The sequence below is a fragment of the Panicum virgatum genome, chromosome 2K (assembly GCF_016808335.1).
Source record: "Panicum virgatum strain AP13 chromosome 2K, P.virgatum_v5, whole genome shotgun sequence".
Classification (NCBI taxonomy): domain Eukaryota; kingdom Viridiplantae; phylum Streptophyta; class Magnoliopsida; order Poales; family Poaceae; genus Panicum; species Panicum virgatum.
Window position 1 is genome coordinate 106,304 of NC_053137.1, and position 20,321 is coordinate 126,624.

Here is a 20,321-nt window from a genome sequence, read left to right on the forward strand (position 1 = left end):
ACACCTTTGGATTATAGTAGGATGTATATGCAACCATATTATATTCAATATCTTTCTATGTATCCAAATTGTATTCCACAAAGACCGATTAGCAATAATCTGATAAAAAAAGATCTTAAGTGCAGCAAGGAGGGTGAAAAGAACGTGAAGAAAGATTCAAAATACTTACAACCGAGGTGGTGTCTCTCGGGCTTATCTCACACTCAAAAGAGAAGGTTACAACATTTGCGCAATAACCAACAAAGCCGGTAGCCATGAAGAAGGTTTGGAGGCCAAATCAAATTGTTTCATCATCAACTTGAAAAAAAGTAAGACATGGCTGGTAATTTTTATCACCCTTAGCACAAAAAATGGCCGATGTATTATTGATCATCGCCCTTAGACAATTTTGGTTCGGAAGAGTATTCTTTAGCACGCAAGCTTTGCCAAAGAACATAGAGGCATATGTTGACAACCAAAATTGGCAGGGACCGGTCTGACCGGTATGTTCAAGCGGTCTGACCAGTCGATGCGTATGTAGCTGGTCTGGCACGACCAACCGGTCTGACCGGTCCAAGCAGAGTCTAAGTATAACTAGAGTTTTCATAGATTTAGATCTTGTAATAGGATTTCTTGCGGGGCAAGTCTACTCACCCTATAAATATAAAGGGTCACGGCCGATTGAGACATCCAATCGATCAAAATACAAAACAAATCTACTATTTCATCGCCTTTACTTTTTATCTCCAAACCTTAGCTCTTCCAACCTCCTATTTGCTGTTTTCTTTTTTCGTCTCCGCGACGTCTGAAGGCGTTCCAGGTGGCATGCCGATCATAGAACAATCATACGTGCGCCTGCCTTGACGGGATCCCTTCCGGGCTAACGTTTGTTGGATTTCGCCGTTTCACCCCGGCGACCGGTCTGACCGGTCCTTCTGACCGGTCTGAGCGCCTTACGCAGGAGGCGCTGCATCGAGGTTCTCCTCGCGCCGCGCGACCGTGCGCGCTGGTGTGTTGATCCTAGATCGGCGCCAACACTACTCTGCTCTAGAGCGAGAACGAATTTAGTTGATTTGATTTGTCCAGTGAGCTGAGAGTAGCAGTGAACAAAACGCGTGTGTGTGGCCACTGCACTGTGCTAGCTGGCCAGCAGAGAGCTAGCAGCAGCATGTGGCCACTGCACTGTGCACACACCAAAGCAAGAGACAACGCCCCTTCTCCCTTCTCCTGAATTGAAATCAGCAACAAAACAAAACTAGCCTCACGAACACCTAAGCAAACGTACAAATTAATAATAAACTAGCCTCAATATAATTGATCGATGGAGAAGACTTGCTTGCATTGCTTCTCTCGACCAATCATCTACGGGCCACTTAGCTTCTTCTACTAGTACACTGCTAATTAGGCTAGCAGCTACCGTGTATTAATTAGATTCACTTCTTCATTCCTCCGACGATGCTAGCTAATACATACACTACGGTAAACAGGGAGCCCTAAAAACACTCTGGTAAAAGTTTTGACAAGTGCCACCCTCGGCAAACATGACACGGCAACTAAAGTGATGGCAAAGAGCTATTTGCCAAGTGCTATTTCTCATGTATGTATACCCATGTGCTATTATTCTACATGAATAGCTAAAATGGGCAGAATTACCGAATAAGTTCAGTAACTGGCCGGTGAGCTATTACTAAGCATTGTTCAATAATTTTGTAAATTTACTTCAGTATTTTGACTATTATTTTTGCTCGTAATAAAAGGTGGGTGTAGAATAGCATTACCGTATTGTGTTTGTATACACACACATACATATATATAGGGTAGCCAAGTAGTATATATGTTGTGTCACATCATCATCACATATGGTACTGATGGACCATTGGCGAAAACAACAAAAACCCAGCCTGCCTGCTTCTCCTATCGATCCAACTTGGCATGCGCTCCTGATCAACATCATCCTCTCGTCGACTACTAGTCGCAGCAGCAGCAGTAGTCGTCTACCGTACCATCCATCTATCAGCTGCTAGCAGGTAGCTAGCTACGCAGCCCCAACGCCGCAGCAGCAATGGAGCAAATGGCCAAGTACTACTGGGCTATGCTGGGCGCAAGGACCGCCGCCGCTGCGGCCACTAGCAGCCTCAGGTCCTGGCCGCCGCCGGCGCATGCCGGCGAGCCGTCCTGGGAGGAGCTGGCGTTTGCCCAGGACGCGGCGGGGCACCTCGGCGGCTGCGTGTGGCCGCCGCGATCCTACACCTGCACCTTCTGCCGCCGGGAGTTCAGGTCGGCGCAGGCGCTTGGCGGCCACATGAACGTGCACCGCCGCGACCGGGCTCGCCTCCGGCAGTGCGCCTCGCCGGACCATGAAATCATCCAGGACGCACAGAAGCAACAGTCGTCGATCGCCTCTCCTCCTGCGGATCACCAGCTTCAGATGCAACAGCAGCCGGCGGAATCTCCCTTGTTTAGGCCCAAGCAGCAGGCAGTATTAATCTCTGGCCCTAAATCTACTTGCTGTGATCATCAAAGTTGCAATAAGGAGGGAGCTGTGATTAGTTCTACTTCTCCTTCATTCATATCAACCATCATCAACGAGAGCAAGAACAAGGTAGTCATCTCCCTACCTGCGGCGGCGACTGCGGGCAGCAAACAAGCTCTAGAAATCGATGATGATGAAGAGGAGGAGGAGGAGGAGATTGTGGCGGAAAGGAGGAAGCGAAGGCGAGTGGTCCATCAGCAGCCAGAGGCGCTGCTGCCGGTCTTCTTCCTGCGGTCATCCAAAGGAGTTGAACATGATGCAAAGGTACCGAAAGTAATCACCAGCCCTAGCCCCAATTCATCAGTTCATCTTGCAGGCCGGCAAGAAGTGGATCTGGAGCTCAGGCTTGGAATCAAGTAGCATTCCTAAAGTAGCGTGATGAATAGATAATTTCTTCCCTGCTGTTTCATCTATATACCATTCTATCTCCTCACCATGCGAGTTCATTGCGCGTGCACAACTGGATCATACACTTGATCCTTCGTTATCGACGAGGACTTTGCAGTTGTTCTTTCCCCTCTCTTTCTCCATTAATTTGTCTCTAAGTTTCTTCGTCTGCCTGAGATGCATGTTCTCGATTTTATCCAAGGCGATCGATATGCCTTTGGCCAAAGTTCTTGTGTAAAAGTTGTATGTTAATTGTCAAACAGATAGTATATATATATAAACTATATATAATTCCAAAAATGATACTATATGTAGTTTTCCTCTCATAATAGCTCAACTTGATGTTATATTAAATTGTTAACTAACCTTTTCATTTGTTCTATATATGTTTTTCCCTGTGGTTCATTTTGTACATGATTTTCTATTTATTTGATTGATATTCATTGATGATCACTGGGTTTTTATGTTGCATTTTATTCTTAGTAACACATACGTACTCAGAATTTTGTCAACAGTTATACTTAATATCATTTATTTTTTAAAGGAATAAGAACAATGCTCTAAGAGCAAAGAAAGATCGAGAATCTTGCTTGGCTGCCCTTACGAAAGATTAATTAATTAATTTGAACGGCGTATAGTATATAACAGGTACGGTATGTCTAGTAATATATGTATAATATATCTTATTTCTTCACCGCATCATTTTTCCTAATACTTCTTCTGATGACAATAAAAGCAAAACTCATATATATAGTTTCTTCCGGACTAGTCCATATATCGTCTTAGCTATATATTGTCATAAGGTATATATATGCATGGTTGATTAGATATATAGATGTATATCGGGATCATTAATGCATGCATATATATACGGGTGGTAGTAATATATATATATATATATATATATATATATATATATATATATATATATATATATATATATATATATATATATATATATATATATATATATATATATATATATATATGCATGGCAGACCAATAATTGCTGGGTACATGCATGTTTGCCTCAGAATCGACCTTAATTATTTTGGGCATTGCATTGGTCTCTGCTGGTCCTAGCTTGATTATTTCCCCTTCAACCATAAGCAAGCTAATAGCCTAAGGTTGCTTCTTATGCTAGCTCAGATCACAAGCAGACAGTAGACAGGGCAAAGTGGTCATCTGTTCTTGTCTTTTGCTCTATATATATAGTCCTTATATGTGTTACAAGGGCACTGCAAGCTAAAGAATATATAATTTTTCTCCTTTATTAATTATATCATACCAAGCTAGATTGTACAGATTGCTACAAATTAAGGTGTATGCATACACACACACACACACGCACACACACACACACACACACTTTTTTATTAGCTAGTAGTACACTATGTTCTCATACTTACTAATAATGTATGCACATTATATATTATACTTTTTTTCTATATATATCTTCTCTCTTTTCAGTTATCTTTATCTGTGTTCTGTTTTATGGCTTTTGATCGAGTATAATGCTGCTTTTAATTTGTCGCTGCCCTTGACCCATGCATACATTATTGTACATTTCATTGATCAGAGATCAGTGGAGACAGAGGGAATAACCGATCGATTGAGTGTTGATGATGATGTGTGTGTATATATGAGGCTGCTACATGCCATGCCAACACCATTGTCTTGGTCTGGTCTGGTCAGAGAGAGAGAGAGAGAGAGAGAGAGAGAGAGAGAGAGAGAGAGAGAGAGAGAGAGAGAGAGAGAGAGAGAGAGGAATCATATCGATCCGTGCAATTGCAAAGATGCAGTGGGGGCTCCTTGTCTGTATTATACCATGCATGACTCTATCATATATGAGTATCCTGAGCTGTGCTGGAATGTGTCAGTGGCATATATTGTGAGTGGGTGAGATTAGGCCAGGTCCCTTAAGCTTGTGACACATGATGCATCTCTGTCGCCTCTGCAAGCAGTGCATAATATAAGCAGGCAATGCATACCTCTGTCTCATCACTCTATCTGCGTGCTGCTCTGGACCTTATTACCATCATGCATACAGTATTGCATACACATGCATATACTCTAGCTAGCATTAGATCTGTAGTGCGCACTAGCTACTTAGATTTAGCTAGCTCTACTGCATGCAATTAACTGATCAATTAATCTTGCATTAATTATATTGTAGGCTTGTAGCTAGTATATGCGTGCTCCAGAAAATAATAAAATTTCCTCACTACTAGGATCATCATTTACCTAGAATATAATTCTCGCTCTTTAGCTCTTACTTTATTATAATGTCAAGTGAAGAATTCGAATATATAAAAAATATATGCTGCGCTTGATTCTCGTTGAATAAATAACTTGCTATATATAAATAAACGAGTGACAGTGGTAGGAGATATATGTTCACAGATCGAGTGGACTTTAATTTGTTGATTGATGGGGAGTATTAATTCAGAGATACATCAGTAAGCTGACATCCATGCATGTGCAGGCGGCCGGATATTATTATTACTATCGATCATTGAGCCATGATCACTGGGATGCAAGTCTGACCTCTTTTGGGTTGGGTCGACACAAAACTTGATGAAATGAATTAGAATGACATGCTACGTGTTGACAGTCAAAATTGGCACCAACCGGTCTGACCGAGTGGTCTGACCGGTCGAGGCACTGTGGCCTATCCGGCAGGGACCGATCGGTCTGACCGGTAGGTCCGACCGGTCTAACCGGTCCAGGTAGAGTCCGAGTACAACTAGGATTTTTCATAGATTTAGATCTGTAAACAGTATTTCTTGTGGGATAAGTCCACCCCACCTTATAAATATAAAGGGTCACGACCGATTAGGAAATCCAATCGAACAAAATCAATACAAACTCTACTTTTTATCCTCTTCTCCAAACCCTAACTTTTCCAACCCATCTGCAGTTCTTCCTTTGTCTCCGCGACGTTTGAAGGCGTTCTAGGTGGCCTGCCGATCCTAGAACAACCCTACGTGCGCCTACCCTGACGAGGTTCCTCCCGGGTTCGCGTTCGTCGGCCGTCGCCGATTCTCACCGGCGACCGGTCTGACCGGTTCCTTAGACCAGTCTGACCGCTCCACGCAGGGAGAGCTGCATCGAGCTCTTTCTAGCGCCGCACGATCTAGTGTGTTCGTGTGTTGACCGAGATTTGCGTCAACATACTTTTTGGCGACTCCGCTGGGGAAGAAAGATCTTGGTTAATAAAACCGATCTAATCTACTCCAATGAAGATGGGCTCCAACACAGAAATCAACAAGGAGAACGTCATCCCTTCGACATATGAGCATCTTCCGGAGGACGTTCGTCTGCTGCTGGAGGAGCGCAAGAAGAAGCGCGATGAAGAAGATCTACAAGCGGCGCTTGCGAGCATCAAGGTCGATCGACGCGGCAAAGTCACCAAGATCAAGGAGGTCGACTTCGCTTCTACCTCCTCGGATGCATCTACTGAGGTAATACCTGCTGCAACTGCTCCACCTTCTGGTGTTACTATGGAACAAATTCAGAAATTGCTAGCTGAACGTGATGTTTATTGGGTTAATTGGCTTAGCTCTAAGGAAAGGGAATCGACTGGTAAGAAACCAGAATCAGCCGATGAACCTCCATCTATTTCTACTTCTGAATTTTATGTTCCTCAACCATCGGCAGCATCTCCTACGAGTCAACCTCAACATGGGATGCCGATGAATTATTTCAGTGGTCAAACTGTTACACCCACGTACACTGATCCTATTATGAGTATTCCTGGTTCGGCTAACATTAGCCTAACAAACGAGATTGTTCAGTACACACCACCAGAAATCTCCAGGAATTCAGTGCCACACACCGGTCCTATCTCCGACGAGATGTTCGACCGATATGTGCAGCATTGGCAAAACCGGCAGAGACCGGTCAGACCGGTATATCAGTCCGGTCAGACCGGTTCCCCCCAACCGGTCCGACCGGTCGTACCGACCAGTCCGACCGGTCCATCCGGTCAGTTTGTTCCAAACCAGCGTGAGGTATCTACATCCACACAGCCAAATTCTTCGAGTAATTTCAATAAAATGCTTACTGATTATAAGAATGATTTGGCTAATCTGCTTAGAGAAAGTTTTGGAGTGGATGTTAGAAGTAAAACCCGCACATACCAAAAGTCGTATCCTACTTCGTTTGATTCGGTTGCATACCCTGCTGGTTTTAGGTTGCCTGAGTTTGTTAAATTCAGTGGGGAAGATACTAGAAGTACTTTTGAGCATATTAGTCAGTATCTTGCCCAATTAGGAGAAGCTGGTTCAATAAATGAGTTGAAAGTGTGTTTATTTTCTTTATCTCTAACTGGAACCGCTTTCTCATGGTTTTCATCTTTGGCACCTAATTCTATTGTCTCATGAGAACAATTAGAGCAGAAGTTCCATGAGCATTTTTTCTGTGGGCATGATGAGCTTAAATTGTCTCACTTGACATCAGTTAGTCAATCGCGTGATGAATCTGTCAATGATTATATAAGACGATTCCACGATATAAAAAACCGATGCTTTAGTGTGAATATTGCAGAAAAGGATTTACCTGATTTGGCTTTTAATGGCTTGCGCTCTCATATTAAAGAAAGATTAGAGTGCTATGATTTCTTTATTGTTACTCAGGTGCATCAAAGAGCTTTGGCTGTAGAAAGCCGAAGCAAAGAGTCTCAAGAATCTCATAGGCATCATCGTTCTAGTGTGCATGCTTTAGAATGCAATTCAAATTATTCGGACGATGAGTCTAATGATGTGTATGCTGCTGAGTTTGTTTGTCCATCTCAAGCTAAACCATTTACTTGTTTTGCTCTTAAGCCGATTCAGAAAAATCGGCAAGATGAACGATTTACTTTTGATGTATCCAAGTGCGAGAGGATATTTGATGAGTTATATAGGATTGGATATGTCAAGATGTCACATACTCTACCGCCGTTTGAAGAGTTGAAGCGGCGAGCATATTGCAAATTTTATAATACTTTTTCACATGCTACTAATGATTGCAATGTGTTACGTAGACAAATTCAATCGGCCATTAATGAAGGACGATTGTTTATTCCTAATATGCAGGTTGATCAGAATCCTTTCCCAATGCATGTGTTGGAATTGAATAATCCTAAAGTCCTAGTTCGGCCGAGTCAAGCCGAATCAACCATGGGGAAGAATGTAGTTATTGGTGATGAAAGACCTGAAAAGAAGCTGACACAGAAGATCCCTCAAGGCGCAAAAACACTCGGGGGCAAGACAAGAAGAAGAAGGCCGACAACAAGTCGACCGGTCTGACCGGCCATAGCGGCGGTCTGACCGGTTCGACCGGTCTGACCGGTGCGCCCAGTAAATCTGGGAACTCCTCAAAAATCAAGACAAGGCCGAGTTTTAAGGAACTCTTGGCCAAATATGGGAAGGAAGGGAGTGCTCAGAGACAGAAGGGGTGACCAAGCGAAGTCAAGGATACGGGATCATCGTCAGGACATCAAGAGCAATCGAGTCAAGATAATTATACTTCATCTAGTGGACCGATTGCTCCATGGTATTGCTGGTATCCTTACTTTTATACACCTATGGATTATAGTAGGATGCATATGCAATCATATTATATTTAATATCCTCCTATGTATCCAAATCATACATTACTACAAAGACCGATTGTTGCTAGCAATAATCCGGTCAAGCAAGATGTTGATTGCAGCAAAGAGAATGAGAAGAGTAAGGAGCAAGATTCAAAGTATTTACAGCCGAGGTGGTGTCCCTCAGGCTTGTCTCATACTCAGAAGCGAAGTTTGCAACGTATGTGCAAGAAGGAGGCAACGGAACAACAAGTGGAGGCCATGCCAAAGACGACAGCAACAATGAAGAAGGTGTGACGGCCCAAACAAGTTGTTTCGACATCGACTTAAGCAAAACATGGCCGATAATTGTTTATCGCCTTTAGTACAAAAAATGGCCGATGTAGTGTTAATCATCGCCCTTAGACAATTTTGGCTCAGAAGAATGTTTTTTGGCAATCAAGCTTTACCAAAAAAACAGGGGGGCATATGTTGACAGCCAAAATTGGCACCAACCGGTCTGACCGAGCGGTCTGACCGGTCGAGGCACTGTGCCCTATCTGGCAGGGACCGACCGGTCTGACCGGTCCAGGTAGAGTCCGAGTACAACTAGGATTTTTCATAGATTTAGATCTGTAAACAGGATTTCTTTCGGGATAAGTCCACCCTACCCTATAAATATAAAGGGTCACGGCCGATTAGGAAATCCAATCGGACAAAATCTATACAAACTCTACTTTTTATCCTCTTCTCCAAACCCTAGCTTTTCCAACCCCATCTGTTGTTCTTCCTTCGTCTCCGCGATATTTGAAGGCGTTCTAGGTGGCATGCCGATCCTAGAACAACCCTACGTGTGCCTACCCTGACGGGGTCCCTCCCGGGTTCGCGTTCGTCGGCCATCGACGATTCTCACCGGCGACCGATCTGACTGGTTTCTTAGACTGGTCTGACCGCTCCACGCAGAGAGAGCTGCATCGAGCTCTTTCTCGCGCCGCACGATCTACTGCGTTCGTGTGTTGATCGAGATTTACGTCAACACTACGTAATTAGTTTGGAAGAGAAAATGAATTAAAATAACAAACCAAAAAACACCAATGGGTACCCATTTGTATCCCTTATTGATCAGTGTAGGCTTTCTGTGCGTAGTATATGTGTGTGTGTCATTCCCTTGCTCTTTCATATTGGTTAGGTAAACCCATAGTGCCTAATTTTTAGTTAACCATCAATCTGTATCCCCTATATATTTTATTGGAGATCGCATATATGGGGAGGGGGGCACGCAATATATATATTGCATTGCTTGTACCTTTTGTTCCATTCTGTACGTGCTATGGGTACACGTTATTATGTCTCTCCTTCAATTTGCTAGCTAGTAAAAAAGACGCCACGTACTGCTCACCCCGCCCCCATCCATTATATTTTAACAAGTTCACGGATGACCAACTTAATTGTCCTGCACAATTGATCATCTCTTGCTGACGGAAATAATGTAATCGATCAGACATTATTTTGTTTAACACAATGATGCGCAGCTCTTCCGCATGTTTAAGAGAAGAAAAAAAATATATTCCGTTAGGTTTCCTCTACTAGTCCATCAATCCATGCGACCATGCCCCTTATCGCAATATGAGCTAGTTACATAATTGTTAGAAATTCATGAATAAACGTAGGGGTTCGTAGCTAATCAAGATTTTTTTGCACTGCCTCCTACAAATATTTTTCTTCACATTCTAACATAAAAATGGTCATGTAGATATTTTCTTATGAGTAAATTACACCCCAGGTCTCCAAACTTATTCTGCAACTTCATCTAGATCACTAAACTCTCAAATCATCCACTGGATCTCAAAATCGTGTTAAGTATTCCATCCGAGGTCCCAAACACATCACGCAATCAACCGAAGCCGACATGACATGCCACGGTGGCAAACATTTACAACCCCCACCCCCACAAAAAAAAAATCTATTCATCTTTAACTTTTTACCCTATTCCTCCCCAACCTCCCTCAGTCTCATCCCCTCCCTTCCTCCTCTTCAGCTCCCCAACCATTGGAGCTGCCCGAGCTCCGCAGCGGCGCGTGGTGGAGCACACGGGCCGCGGTGCATCCACCGTGGCGGCCACACACTGCACAACAGCACATAGAGCGTTCGGGGCCGGACGCACGGGCCTCCTCCGCGCCGCGCTCCATCGCACCGTCCTGCTGCTCCTCCCCGCGTCTGTGCCCATTGGCATGCTCTGGGTGGCCATGCACCAGGTCCTCATCTCCACAGGTTCGCGAGCGGCGGCCGTTGGCGTGGTACGGCGACGGCCATGGAGGAGGCTGGCGCGGGATGTAGACACGGGCGTGGCGCGATTGTGGCTGTTGGCGTGGTGCGGTGATGGCCGGCGTAGGATGCGGCTATGGGCGTGGCGATGACGGCTTGCACGGGCAGCGGCCGTTAGCGAGGCACGGGCTGTTGCGGTCGACGGCCACGAACGCGACCGGGAGCGCATGGCTTGGGTCTTCAGCAAGGTGCAAATCTAGCCGCCGGACCTCACCATCGAGAAATGCTGGTATGGTCGCCTGCTACATCGGTACCACTGTCCATGTGGAGAACGATTGAAAAGGTGGCATGGCCAGGCTATGGGGGTACTGCCCAAGCTCCTTGCCTGCGGGGGAGGCGCCCAGGCCGGCATCTCCTTGCCCCCGGCCGACAATAGCAAGAGCCGCTGTTGAGGCCTTCGCAGTAGCAGGGGTGGCGTCGGACAGGCAGCGAGGAGAGGGGGGCGGGAGGGGACTGAAAGGCGTCCGCAACAAGGCGAGCGACTTCGGCACAAAGTTTTAAATAGCCGGTTAAAGCTTCCGCTATAGACCGCTATAATTTCTAGAAAGAGCAGACGCTATGGCATTTAGCCCGCTAAATACCGGCTATAGCCCGCTAAATGTCGAAACGACAGCTCTGCCGCTAAACGTCTTAGCCGGCGATTTAAAACATTGCTTCGGCAGCACGCGTGGTGGAGAGTGACTGCGAGCGCGCACTACGAGACGGCTTGGGCCCGTTTTCTGTCTCAGCCCAGCCCAGGCTCAAATCGCCGATCGATTTGTTCGTCGCTATCGAGTGCTCTCTCTCCTCCTTTTTCCTTCCACGTCGGATTGATGCTGGTGACGTCGCTAGCTCAAATCGCCTTGTTGCGGACGCTCTAAAAGATGATAGAAATTAGGAGGTTATATGTCACCGAAAAATTGTGTGGCATGTGTGGGACTCGTGGTGGATCACTTTACACAATTTGGGGATTCAAAAAGGACGATTCGAGAGTTTAGGGGTCTAAGTGAAACTACATGACAAGTTTGGTGACCTGCTGTACAATTTACTCTTTTCTTAACTATCATGTCATCATATACTTTATTAGTTGATAATTAATCTATATGTTTGTCCATCCATATTCATAATTAATTTCATCCCTTTCCCATCACACACCTCCATATGTACTCGACATTTTAGTCGAAACCTTAGCTTAAGTGATGTCAAGTATTGGAATATGCATACTTCATCACTTCCTACATATATACATATCTATGCTGTGGTCGATCTACATGCATAGTTTCACACACATGGGCGTCTACTTTGAATTAGTATTTTGTATAGTATTTTAAGAATTTAGCTTGTGCCACTGATCGAGTCGCACAATCTGCAAACGCATCACACCCGCCCGCCGAATTTTGACTGATGTCAACGTACAATTTTTTTGGCATGCAAGCTGCGACTTCATTATCTATTATCTTATTATTTAACCAACAAATAGAACCTCCACATTCACTCTTAAGGCCTAAAAATTCACACGGTAATCAGAGAAAATAAGAAAAAATAAAATTACTCACCACTGCCATTATGATAAAAATCGACCCAAAATACCCCTATGTCTGACTAAATATAGTCCACCACGCCATTATAAAAAAATTAATCCAATATTTAACATAGTAACGAGACTCCAAACAACTAGCATTGGGTAAGCTACGAGATTCTTAAAAATTACGATCATGATTTTTAATTTATTTTTTCTACGAACATTGATAAAAAAATTTCGGACAAGCTTTAGAAAAATATTTGCACACTATAGCATCACGTTGAAAAAAGTAGAAAAGTTATAACCTCACAGTGTACTGAGACATCTTATTATTTGGCCAACAGACGAAGCCTCCGCGTTCGATCTCAAGGCCTAAAAATTCCCACTTTAATTGAAAAAATAAGAGAAATTAAAATTACCCACCACTGTCATTACAATAAAAATCGGCCCAAAATACCACTATATTCACTAAATATAGACCACCATGATATTATAAAGAAACTAATCCAATATAACATAGTAATGAGACTCCAAACAAATAGCGTTGGGTAAACTAGGAAATTCTTAAAAACTACTATCGTAATTTTTAATTTATTTTTTCTACAGACATAACACATTGATAAAAAAATTCTGGACAAGCTTCAGAAAAATATTTGCACACCACAGCACCACGCTGGAAAAAGTAGAAAAGTTGTAGCCTCACAGTTTACTGGGAAATACTATCATTTTAGTTGAATAATTGTAATATTATTTTTAGCATACAATCGAAACAATTACAGACAAAGTTAATATGTGTTCTATTTACTAACATTTCAGTCAAAAGTCATGTTGAAACTAATAAATGACGTCGAAAAAAACCAGAAACAACCTTATGTCAATTATTGCTTATCTCATTGTCTTAGTCAAATCAGTTGCAGCATATTTGAATTGATTAAATGAGTACCCAAGGCTAAGAGAGGAACAAAATAGGTGCACTAAATCTATATTCCATTGGAAACGATAAGGGGGATGAGAAAAATAAGAAAAAAGGAAAAGGAAAATGAGAAAAAGAAAAGGCCATAAACCAGCGCGGATACGGTGTGAACGACGCGAAGGAGTGGAGTGTGGAGTGTGGAGAAACTATTATTGGATTATGGGCAACAATGAAGAAATGAATGGTTGGAGGTTTATAGGATTTACACTCTCTATCGATTCTACGAATTAAGCTGGGAATGAGAGAGTAAATCTCCCCTTTTGTCTCTCCCCTTGAGCAACCAAGATAACAGTAACAAGAAGCAGCAGCACTAGCAGGTGAGTACTAGGAAGACGCCAAGAAGCTGTCGCAAACCATTGACTTAGAATCCAAATTAAATAAATAAAAATATTACGCTGCAACATTAACTGTAACACATAAATATAAAAAAAATGCTCAAAAAATTTCTTATGTCAAAGATAATACTACCTCCAAATGAATAATAATCTGTTTGCCATTGACGCGATCCTCAAAACACAACTTTGAGTACTATTAAAAAAATTACATTTTAGTGAAACTAAATATTTTTTAATCAACGTATACAACAACAAACTTAGAACTATCTCAAAATGGTATCCAATTCAATCCTAGATGGAGTATGAAAATAAAATCAAATTATTGATCCTCAAAATAGCTTTAAGAGATCTTGATTTTCATAAAAAAAATCGCTTTATGATAGACAGTTAAAAAAGTGTAACTGTAAATATACTTACACCTAGCCGCACAAATAATACATATAAATAATTAAATAATTTAAAATATAATATTAGATATAGTAACATCTAGCCGCACAGATGCGCGGGGTGACCTTAAAAGGAAGCCGTACGTTCTGCAAATGCCAAATACTCTTACCAAAGTGTTGGGTGCTTCATTGGTGGCCTGGCTGGCGGTCTAAGGCAGTGATGCTTATAAATGTCGAGCCCCTTCTTTTTATGGGCTGGGCTCATGGGCCCTTGTTTATTCTGGTTTGCGTAGCTTGCTACTGGGCCTCGCCCTTGCATGTAGACTGGACTGATAATGGAGGAACTTGACGAAGTTGTTTGGTTTCCAAGTACAGCAATATACAATTCTTAAAAAAAGTACAGTAATATATATACACGGTAATACTATTTTACATCTTAGATATAGTGTTTATTGTACAGACCAAACTAGTTAAAAATCATTGAATCGAGTTACCGAATTACTGAATCACTTTCGGTTAAAATGGTGTTCATTATTACTAAAAATTTGTTCAGTAACAAAAATAGCATGTGAGTATTAGAGCATCTGTAAGAGTTCCCCGTCACAGATTGCCATTTTTATTTTTTTGGCAAAAACAAAAAAAACCTTCTCTAACAGTTCCCCACCCCTGATTGCCATTTATGCCAAGTTCGGAAAAAGAGTCTCCGCGCGCGTATATATGCGCGTTCTTATCCGCGGCGCATCCGTCCGTATCAGAAGAGGTGGAAGGGCATAAAAATAATTTTGTTTCTATCTCAGGGTTTTTGATGTAAGTTTTCATAAGTTGGAAGGGCATAAACATAATTTTTGTTTCTCTCTCAGGATACTGATGTAAGTTATATCTAGGTTTGGCAAGTGAATTATACCAAACTATTAGAGATGAACTATTTTTTTACTTGGCATATTTTTTTAGAAGTTGACAAAACACAAGATTTGCCAAGTAAAATTTAGTAAACTTTTGAAGATGCTCTATATTACATATATATATATATACACATATATATATACATATATATATATATATATATATACATATATATATATACATATATATATATATATATACATACATATATATATATACATACATATATATACATATACATACATATATATACATATATATACATATATATATATATATATATATATATATATATATATATATATATATAGAGACGCACTGATAGAGAGATCTGCTGCAAATCTCTCTCTCGCGCTCGACTCCGGGGAGAGAGAGAGAGATGTACTGATAGATAGACGTACAAATTGAAGCCAGCAATTGAAGGATCGACAGCGTTGCGTTTGTAGATAGATCCGCTGAAAATTGCGTTATGCAATCAAATCTGAAGAATGCAATCCGATCCCAAGGGCCGTCGATCAAATGCTAGCTGGCTGATGATCGATGAAACCGGCCGCACGCAGAATACTACTAGCTCGACATTAATGACCAATCATATTCAATGCAAAGCGCGTGGACAAATTATATCATGTGTGCGTTGGGTTCACATTTTGATAGATGGCTTTGCATGCTAATGACCCACCGTTTGCGAACCAAAATCTCTCTATATATTATTGATGAAATATATGTTTATAATGATGAGAATCAATGCAATAGATCCAAGGAACCCCCCGCGTCGCCCCTCCCTGGCGACTCGGCGGCGAACCGCGCCGCCACCCCCGTCCCCGCCTCGCTGCCTCCGGGGGCCGGCGGCGGCGGCGACATCCGGCCGGGCGGCGGCGGCGGCTAGCGGCCTAGCCGAAGCCGGCTCTGCCTGCCTCCTCATTCCCTCCCACTCTCTCTTCTTCCCCAACCTCCAAACCATGGCCCCCCTTCGCCGGATCTACGCCCCCCAAGGCCGGATCAGCTCGTGGCCCCCCTCCCTCGGCGGGTGGTGTGGGGTCCCGGCGTGCTCCTGCGGGCCACCGCCGCGGAGCTCGACAGCGTGCTGCCCCGCGCGCTTGGCCCCCTGGGTCCCAGCTATCGTCGCCCCTCGTCGGTGTTCGCCCAGGGGTGGCCGCCCGTGGCCGGTGCCGCGGTGGTCTCGCCCTTTTCATCGGCGCCGGCGGTGGGCCGCGTCGTGCGTGCCTTTGGCCACCGGCTCCGTTGGTCCTCCCCGGCATGGCGCGGTGGCCCCCGGGACTGGGGCTCGCTGCCCGCCACTACCCGTGGTCACCGTGGGTCGTGGGCTCTTGTCCCGTTTGGGGCGCCATCCGTTGGCGCTGCCGGCTCGTGGCGTGCGGCCATCCCCTCGTTCCCAAGATCTTCGGGTGAAAGCTCTGTCCAATACTGTGCTGGGCCAACAACGACGGCGCTTGCGGGCGTCGTTCCCCTCCCTGGAGGTGTTGTTGTGTTGTCTTGGGAGTCGTCGTCCTTCTGCCTCGCCGACGCGGTCGTTTCCGTCTTCTCGGCGTTGCTTGTGGTGGATCGTCGTTGTTGGTGGTGGGTGCTCTGGGGTGGAGCTGAGGCGAAAGCCTTTGCCTGTCTGCAGGCCGATGATGGCGATGTCTGCGGGCGCCGTTTCTCTCCTTGGAGGCATCATTCGTTCGCTCCTTCCCCCTTCATGCCTCCGTGGTTGGTCGCCTGGTCGGTGGTTCATCCTGTGTACCTGTCTTGCTTCATTTTACGCACTGTCGTCTTGGAGGCCTAGGCCATGGCGGTTTGCTTGCAGATGGCGGTTTGCTGGCCCGGGCGGATGCTTTGCCGCCGTGATAGTGTTGTTTGGTGGATGCTTTGCCACCTGTGGTTACTTCGAGTTTGGCGGATGCTTTGCCGTTGTTCCTCTACTCTGGCGGATGCTTTACCGCCGTGGTCGTGCTATTCGGTCGATGCTTCGCCACCGTCTCGTGCTTCATGCTTGCTCTCCCTTGGCATTATTGGCGACAGTTTTTTGTGCAGGTCCTACTCTTTGGGTGGCCTTTGTCTGGGTGGCTTGTTTGGAGTGTCCTCCCCCTCCATGGTTCTTCTGCTGTCCGCTTGTTGTGTTAGTGGCTACGGCCATTTTGTGTGTTCGTCTGTACTTTTTCTTCAGTGTTTCTTTATCTTTAGTCCTTTGAGTTCTTGTATTGGCCAAGTTCTGTTTGGCCACCACAAGTTTGTGTCTGTAACTGCTTTCTTCTTAATGAAAAATGTGCTTAGGCACGGTCTCGAAAAAAATGCAATAGATCCAAATATTCCACACTAGCATTATTGTTCTTATAGTTGTTTAGATTTTATTTAGTAGGAATTTGGGATAGGTAGAAATTATATATTCTTAAATGATTCTAGCTATTTTCACTCACACACAAAAAGTTTTTGAAAATCCACATTTTTTAGTATAAAAACATTATTCCGCTAAAATCTTGAAATAGCTCAGTTCGGGGGAACCTTTTAAAAATAAGAGATGTTACATCCACAGCCGTTGAGAGTGAAAGCGATCATGTGCTCTAGACTAAGAGGGGGAGAGGGTGAATTAGGTACTATTAAAACCTTAACCTTTGGCTCCAACTAGTTTGCACAAAACTTGAACTAAAACAAGCTATCTAGATGTGCAACTACGGTTCGCCTTAGTGTGAAACCCTCATCCCAAAAGAGTTTTGCAACCTATAGCCAATCCTAGCAAGATACTACACTAAGAAAGTAAAGGCACACAAGTTGCAATATGAAATACGGAAGCTTAAAGAGAGGGATGAGAGGAAGCAAACCCTCGACACGAGAATTTATCCCGTGGTTCGGATTGCCACAAAGGCGCCCCTACATCCACGTTGTTGAAGCACTCACAAAGAGTATCGCTTCCCGGCAATCAAGTCTCTTCCGTGAACACAATCATGGTCACCTTGATCCCGACATTCACTAAGGGAGATTGCTCACGAAGGAGGGGTCTCCGTCCCCCGCACAATGTTATCGACGCCGCTCCACACCAAGCGGAGGGTCGTTGGCTTGCCGGCGAGCCACCAAAGCTCCAAGGATGGCCGGCGCACCAAGATACAAGGATGGTTCACTCTAGAACCACAGCACAAGGATCTAAACCTTTCTTGATCACTCACTCAAGAGCTAACCTAGCACTAACACTCACAAAACTTGTGCTAAGGACTAAGGATTTGCTCTTTATGCTCTTGGATGGCTTGGAGGTGTTTTTGGGTGTGAGTGGGATGTCCAGCAACTCCAGCGAACTCCAAATGGCCGGGGGAGCTCATATATATAGGCCTCCAAGTCAAACTAGCCGTTTGTAGCCGTTAGCAGCTTTTCTGTGTGGGCATCGGAAGTTCCGGTGCTTCTGCATCGGTTCTTCCGGTCACTCACAAGCTGAAACTAGCCATTGGCTTCTCTAACGTTTCTGCAGTTGAGTTGGCAACCACCGGTTTAACCGATGACTTAGTGTCGGTTCAACCGGTGCCTTTTGATCTCCATGTAGCCGTTGCCCTTGCTAACGTCATTGCACCGACGCCTTGCTCCGACACTCCACCGGTTCAACCTGTGCTGAAGGCGTGGCTCCCTCGCGCTTGACATCGTCTCTGGAACATAGTACGTTGATTGCACCGACGCTTCTCTTGACACTGTCGTTTCAACCGGTGCTTCATTCTTTCTTCACTTGATCTCCAGAGGCACTCAGTCTTGCACCAAAGCCAGGCTGTCGGATCTTTCGGCAACCATCGGATGCACCGATGGTATAGGCATCGGTTCTTCCGGTGCTACTGGTTTTAGTAGAACTCGTCCAATTCAGCATTTCTTTGAGTTCATTCTTCGTGTTTTGCTTTGCATGGTCTTTTTACTTCATCCCTAGGATCTAGAAATGTTCACTTAACAAAACCATTAGTCCCATTGATTGCGTTGTCATTTGATCACCAAAATCACTCGAAATGGCATAAATGGTGCCATGTTTGTTACAATCTCCCCCTTTTTGGTGATTGATGACAACACAATCAAAGCAAGCATAAAATTTATAAAAATTGACAAATTGAACCACCTACACTTGCTTGGACGCTTACCATCATCCATTGACGGTTTAGCCTCCCCCTATTTGCTACTCTTCTCTCATATGTTGACTTGATCCAGTCGGCATTTTCCCTTTTTGGAATATACTTTTCCTTCTTGGGAACATCTTTCCCCTTTTGTTGGGAACATACCTTGTTTTGATCCACATTTCTCCCCCTTTGGAATCAAATCACCTAAAAGGTCTTGCAAAACAATATAGCTCAAGAGAAGATTAGTAGCCTAGGGAGTTAGTTTCATGACTTATGATCCAATTGTATGATATCAATGAAGATACCAATTGGAAATTTACTATGGTGGATCACAAAATCACGAAACTAGCATGACATGAGCTAAACTTTCCACAAGAGTGTGCACAAAAAGATAATGTGAAAGTCAAGTGTACAACTAAATGTTATAACTAGAAAACTTAGATCATATCATGCACAGAGATAGCTCTAAAATAACAAGGTAATCAAAGATACCAATTGAATAAATTTAGAATCTTGCATACCTCCGGGGGTTTTTCTTTGTTTACCTTGCATGTACCAATTGAACGTGACTTGCAATCAATTGAAAGTCTTTAGAAGATGAGCACTTGGTACACCAAGATTAAGCAAATGTATGAGCACATAGCCTATGAACTTAGATATGAGCATTTAAATTCAATAGAGCATGGCTCAATATGCATGAAGCACAATTTATCTAATCACTCTTATAGAGTTGTTTGTTCACATTAATCGTGAATAACATTCTCTTAGAGTGTTAATTCCATCGCGAGACTACAAATAATAAACTTGCAAACATGTTAGTCTCAAAAATCACAAGTCATAGGATGAACTCCCCCTAAATGTGTGCATTTAGTGTTTGAATCACCAAGCAAATGTATGCATATTGATTTTGACACAATTGGAAAGTTTACCCTATAGTTTGTGTTCACGGTACACATATGAAATACATACCTCATGAGATACATGTACCATGAAGGATAATCTTGTGTAGCTTTCTACACACTTATCAAACCATGTGGGTTGCTCTTGGGTTAGAATCATGACACAAGCAACTCACCATATATAATACTAGGAGATGCAATATGCACGCAACCTAACAAAAGCAATGGAGCTAAATAATATTTGAATTTAAATCTAGCTACCATTACCTTAATATGGGGGACTTGGGCAACAAATGACCAAGTATTGAGCTTAGCTTCTTTGGTTTGAACCTTCACTTCAACTTGTAAGCTAAACCTCCAAATCTCTCAAAGCCATTCTTGGACTTCAAGTCTCCTTTGGAACCCACACCATTTGAGGCCCCTTCATATTGGTGATGATGTCCTTGGGCACCCAAATGGAGTGGTTC

The 20,321-nt window shown here is 43.6% G+C and overlaps 1 protein-coding gene across 1 annotated transcript; it reads left to right on the plus strand.

Moving 5' to 3' along the window:
• Window positions 1-1,918: 1,918 nt before the first annotated feature.
• LOC120659752 lies at window positions 1,919-3,221 on the plus strand. The gene has a single exon (XM_039937979.1). The coding sequence runs from the start codon at window positions 2,042-2,044 to the stop codon at window positions 2,870-2,872; it is 831 nt and encodes a 276-aa protein (XP_039793913.1). The 5' UTR covers window positions 1,919-2,041; the 3' UTR covers window positions 2,873-3,221.
• The last annotated feature ends 17,100 nt before the right edge of the window (window positions 3,222-20,321 follow it).

Coding starts and splice junctions, on each gene's coding strand:
- LOC120659752 (XM_039937979.1), top strand. CDS start 2,042: ATGGAGCAAATGGCCAAGTACTACTGGGCTATGCTGGGCGCAAGGACC.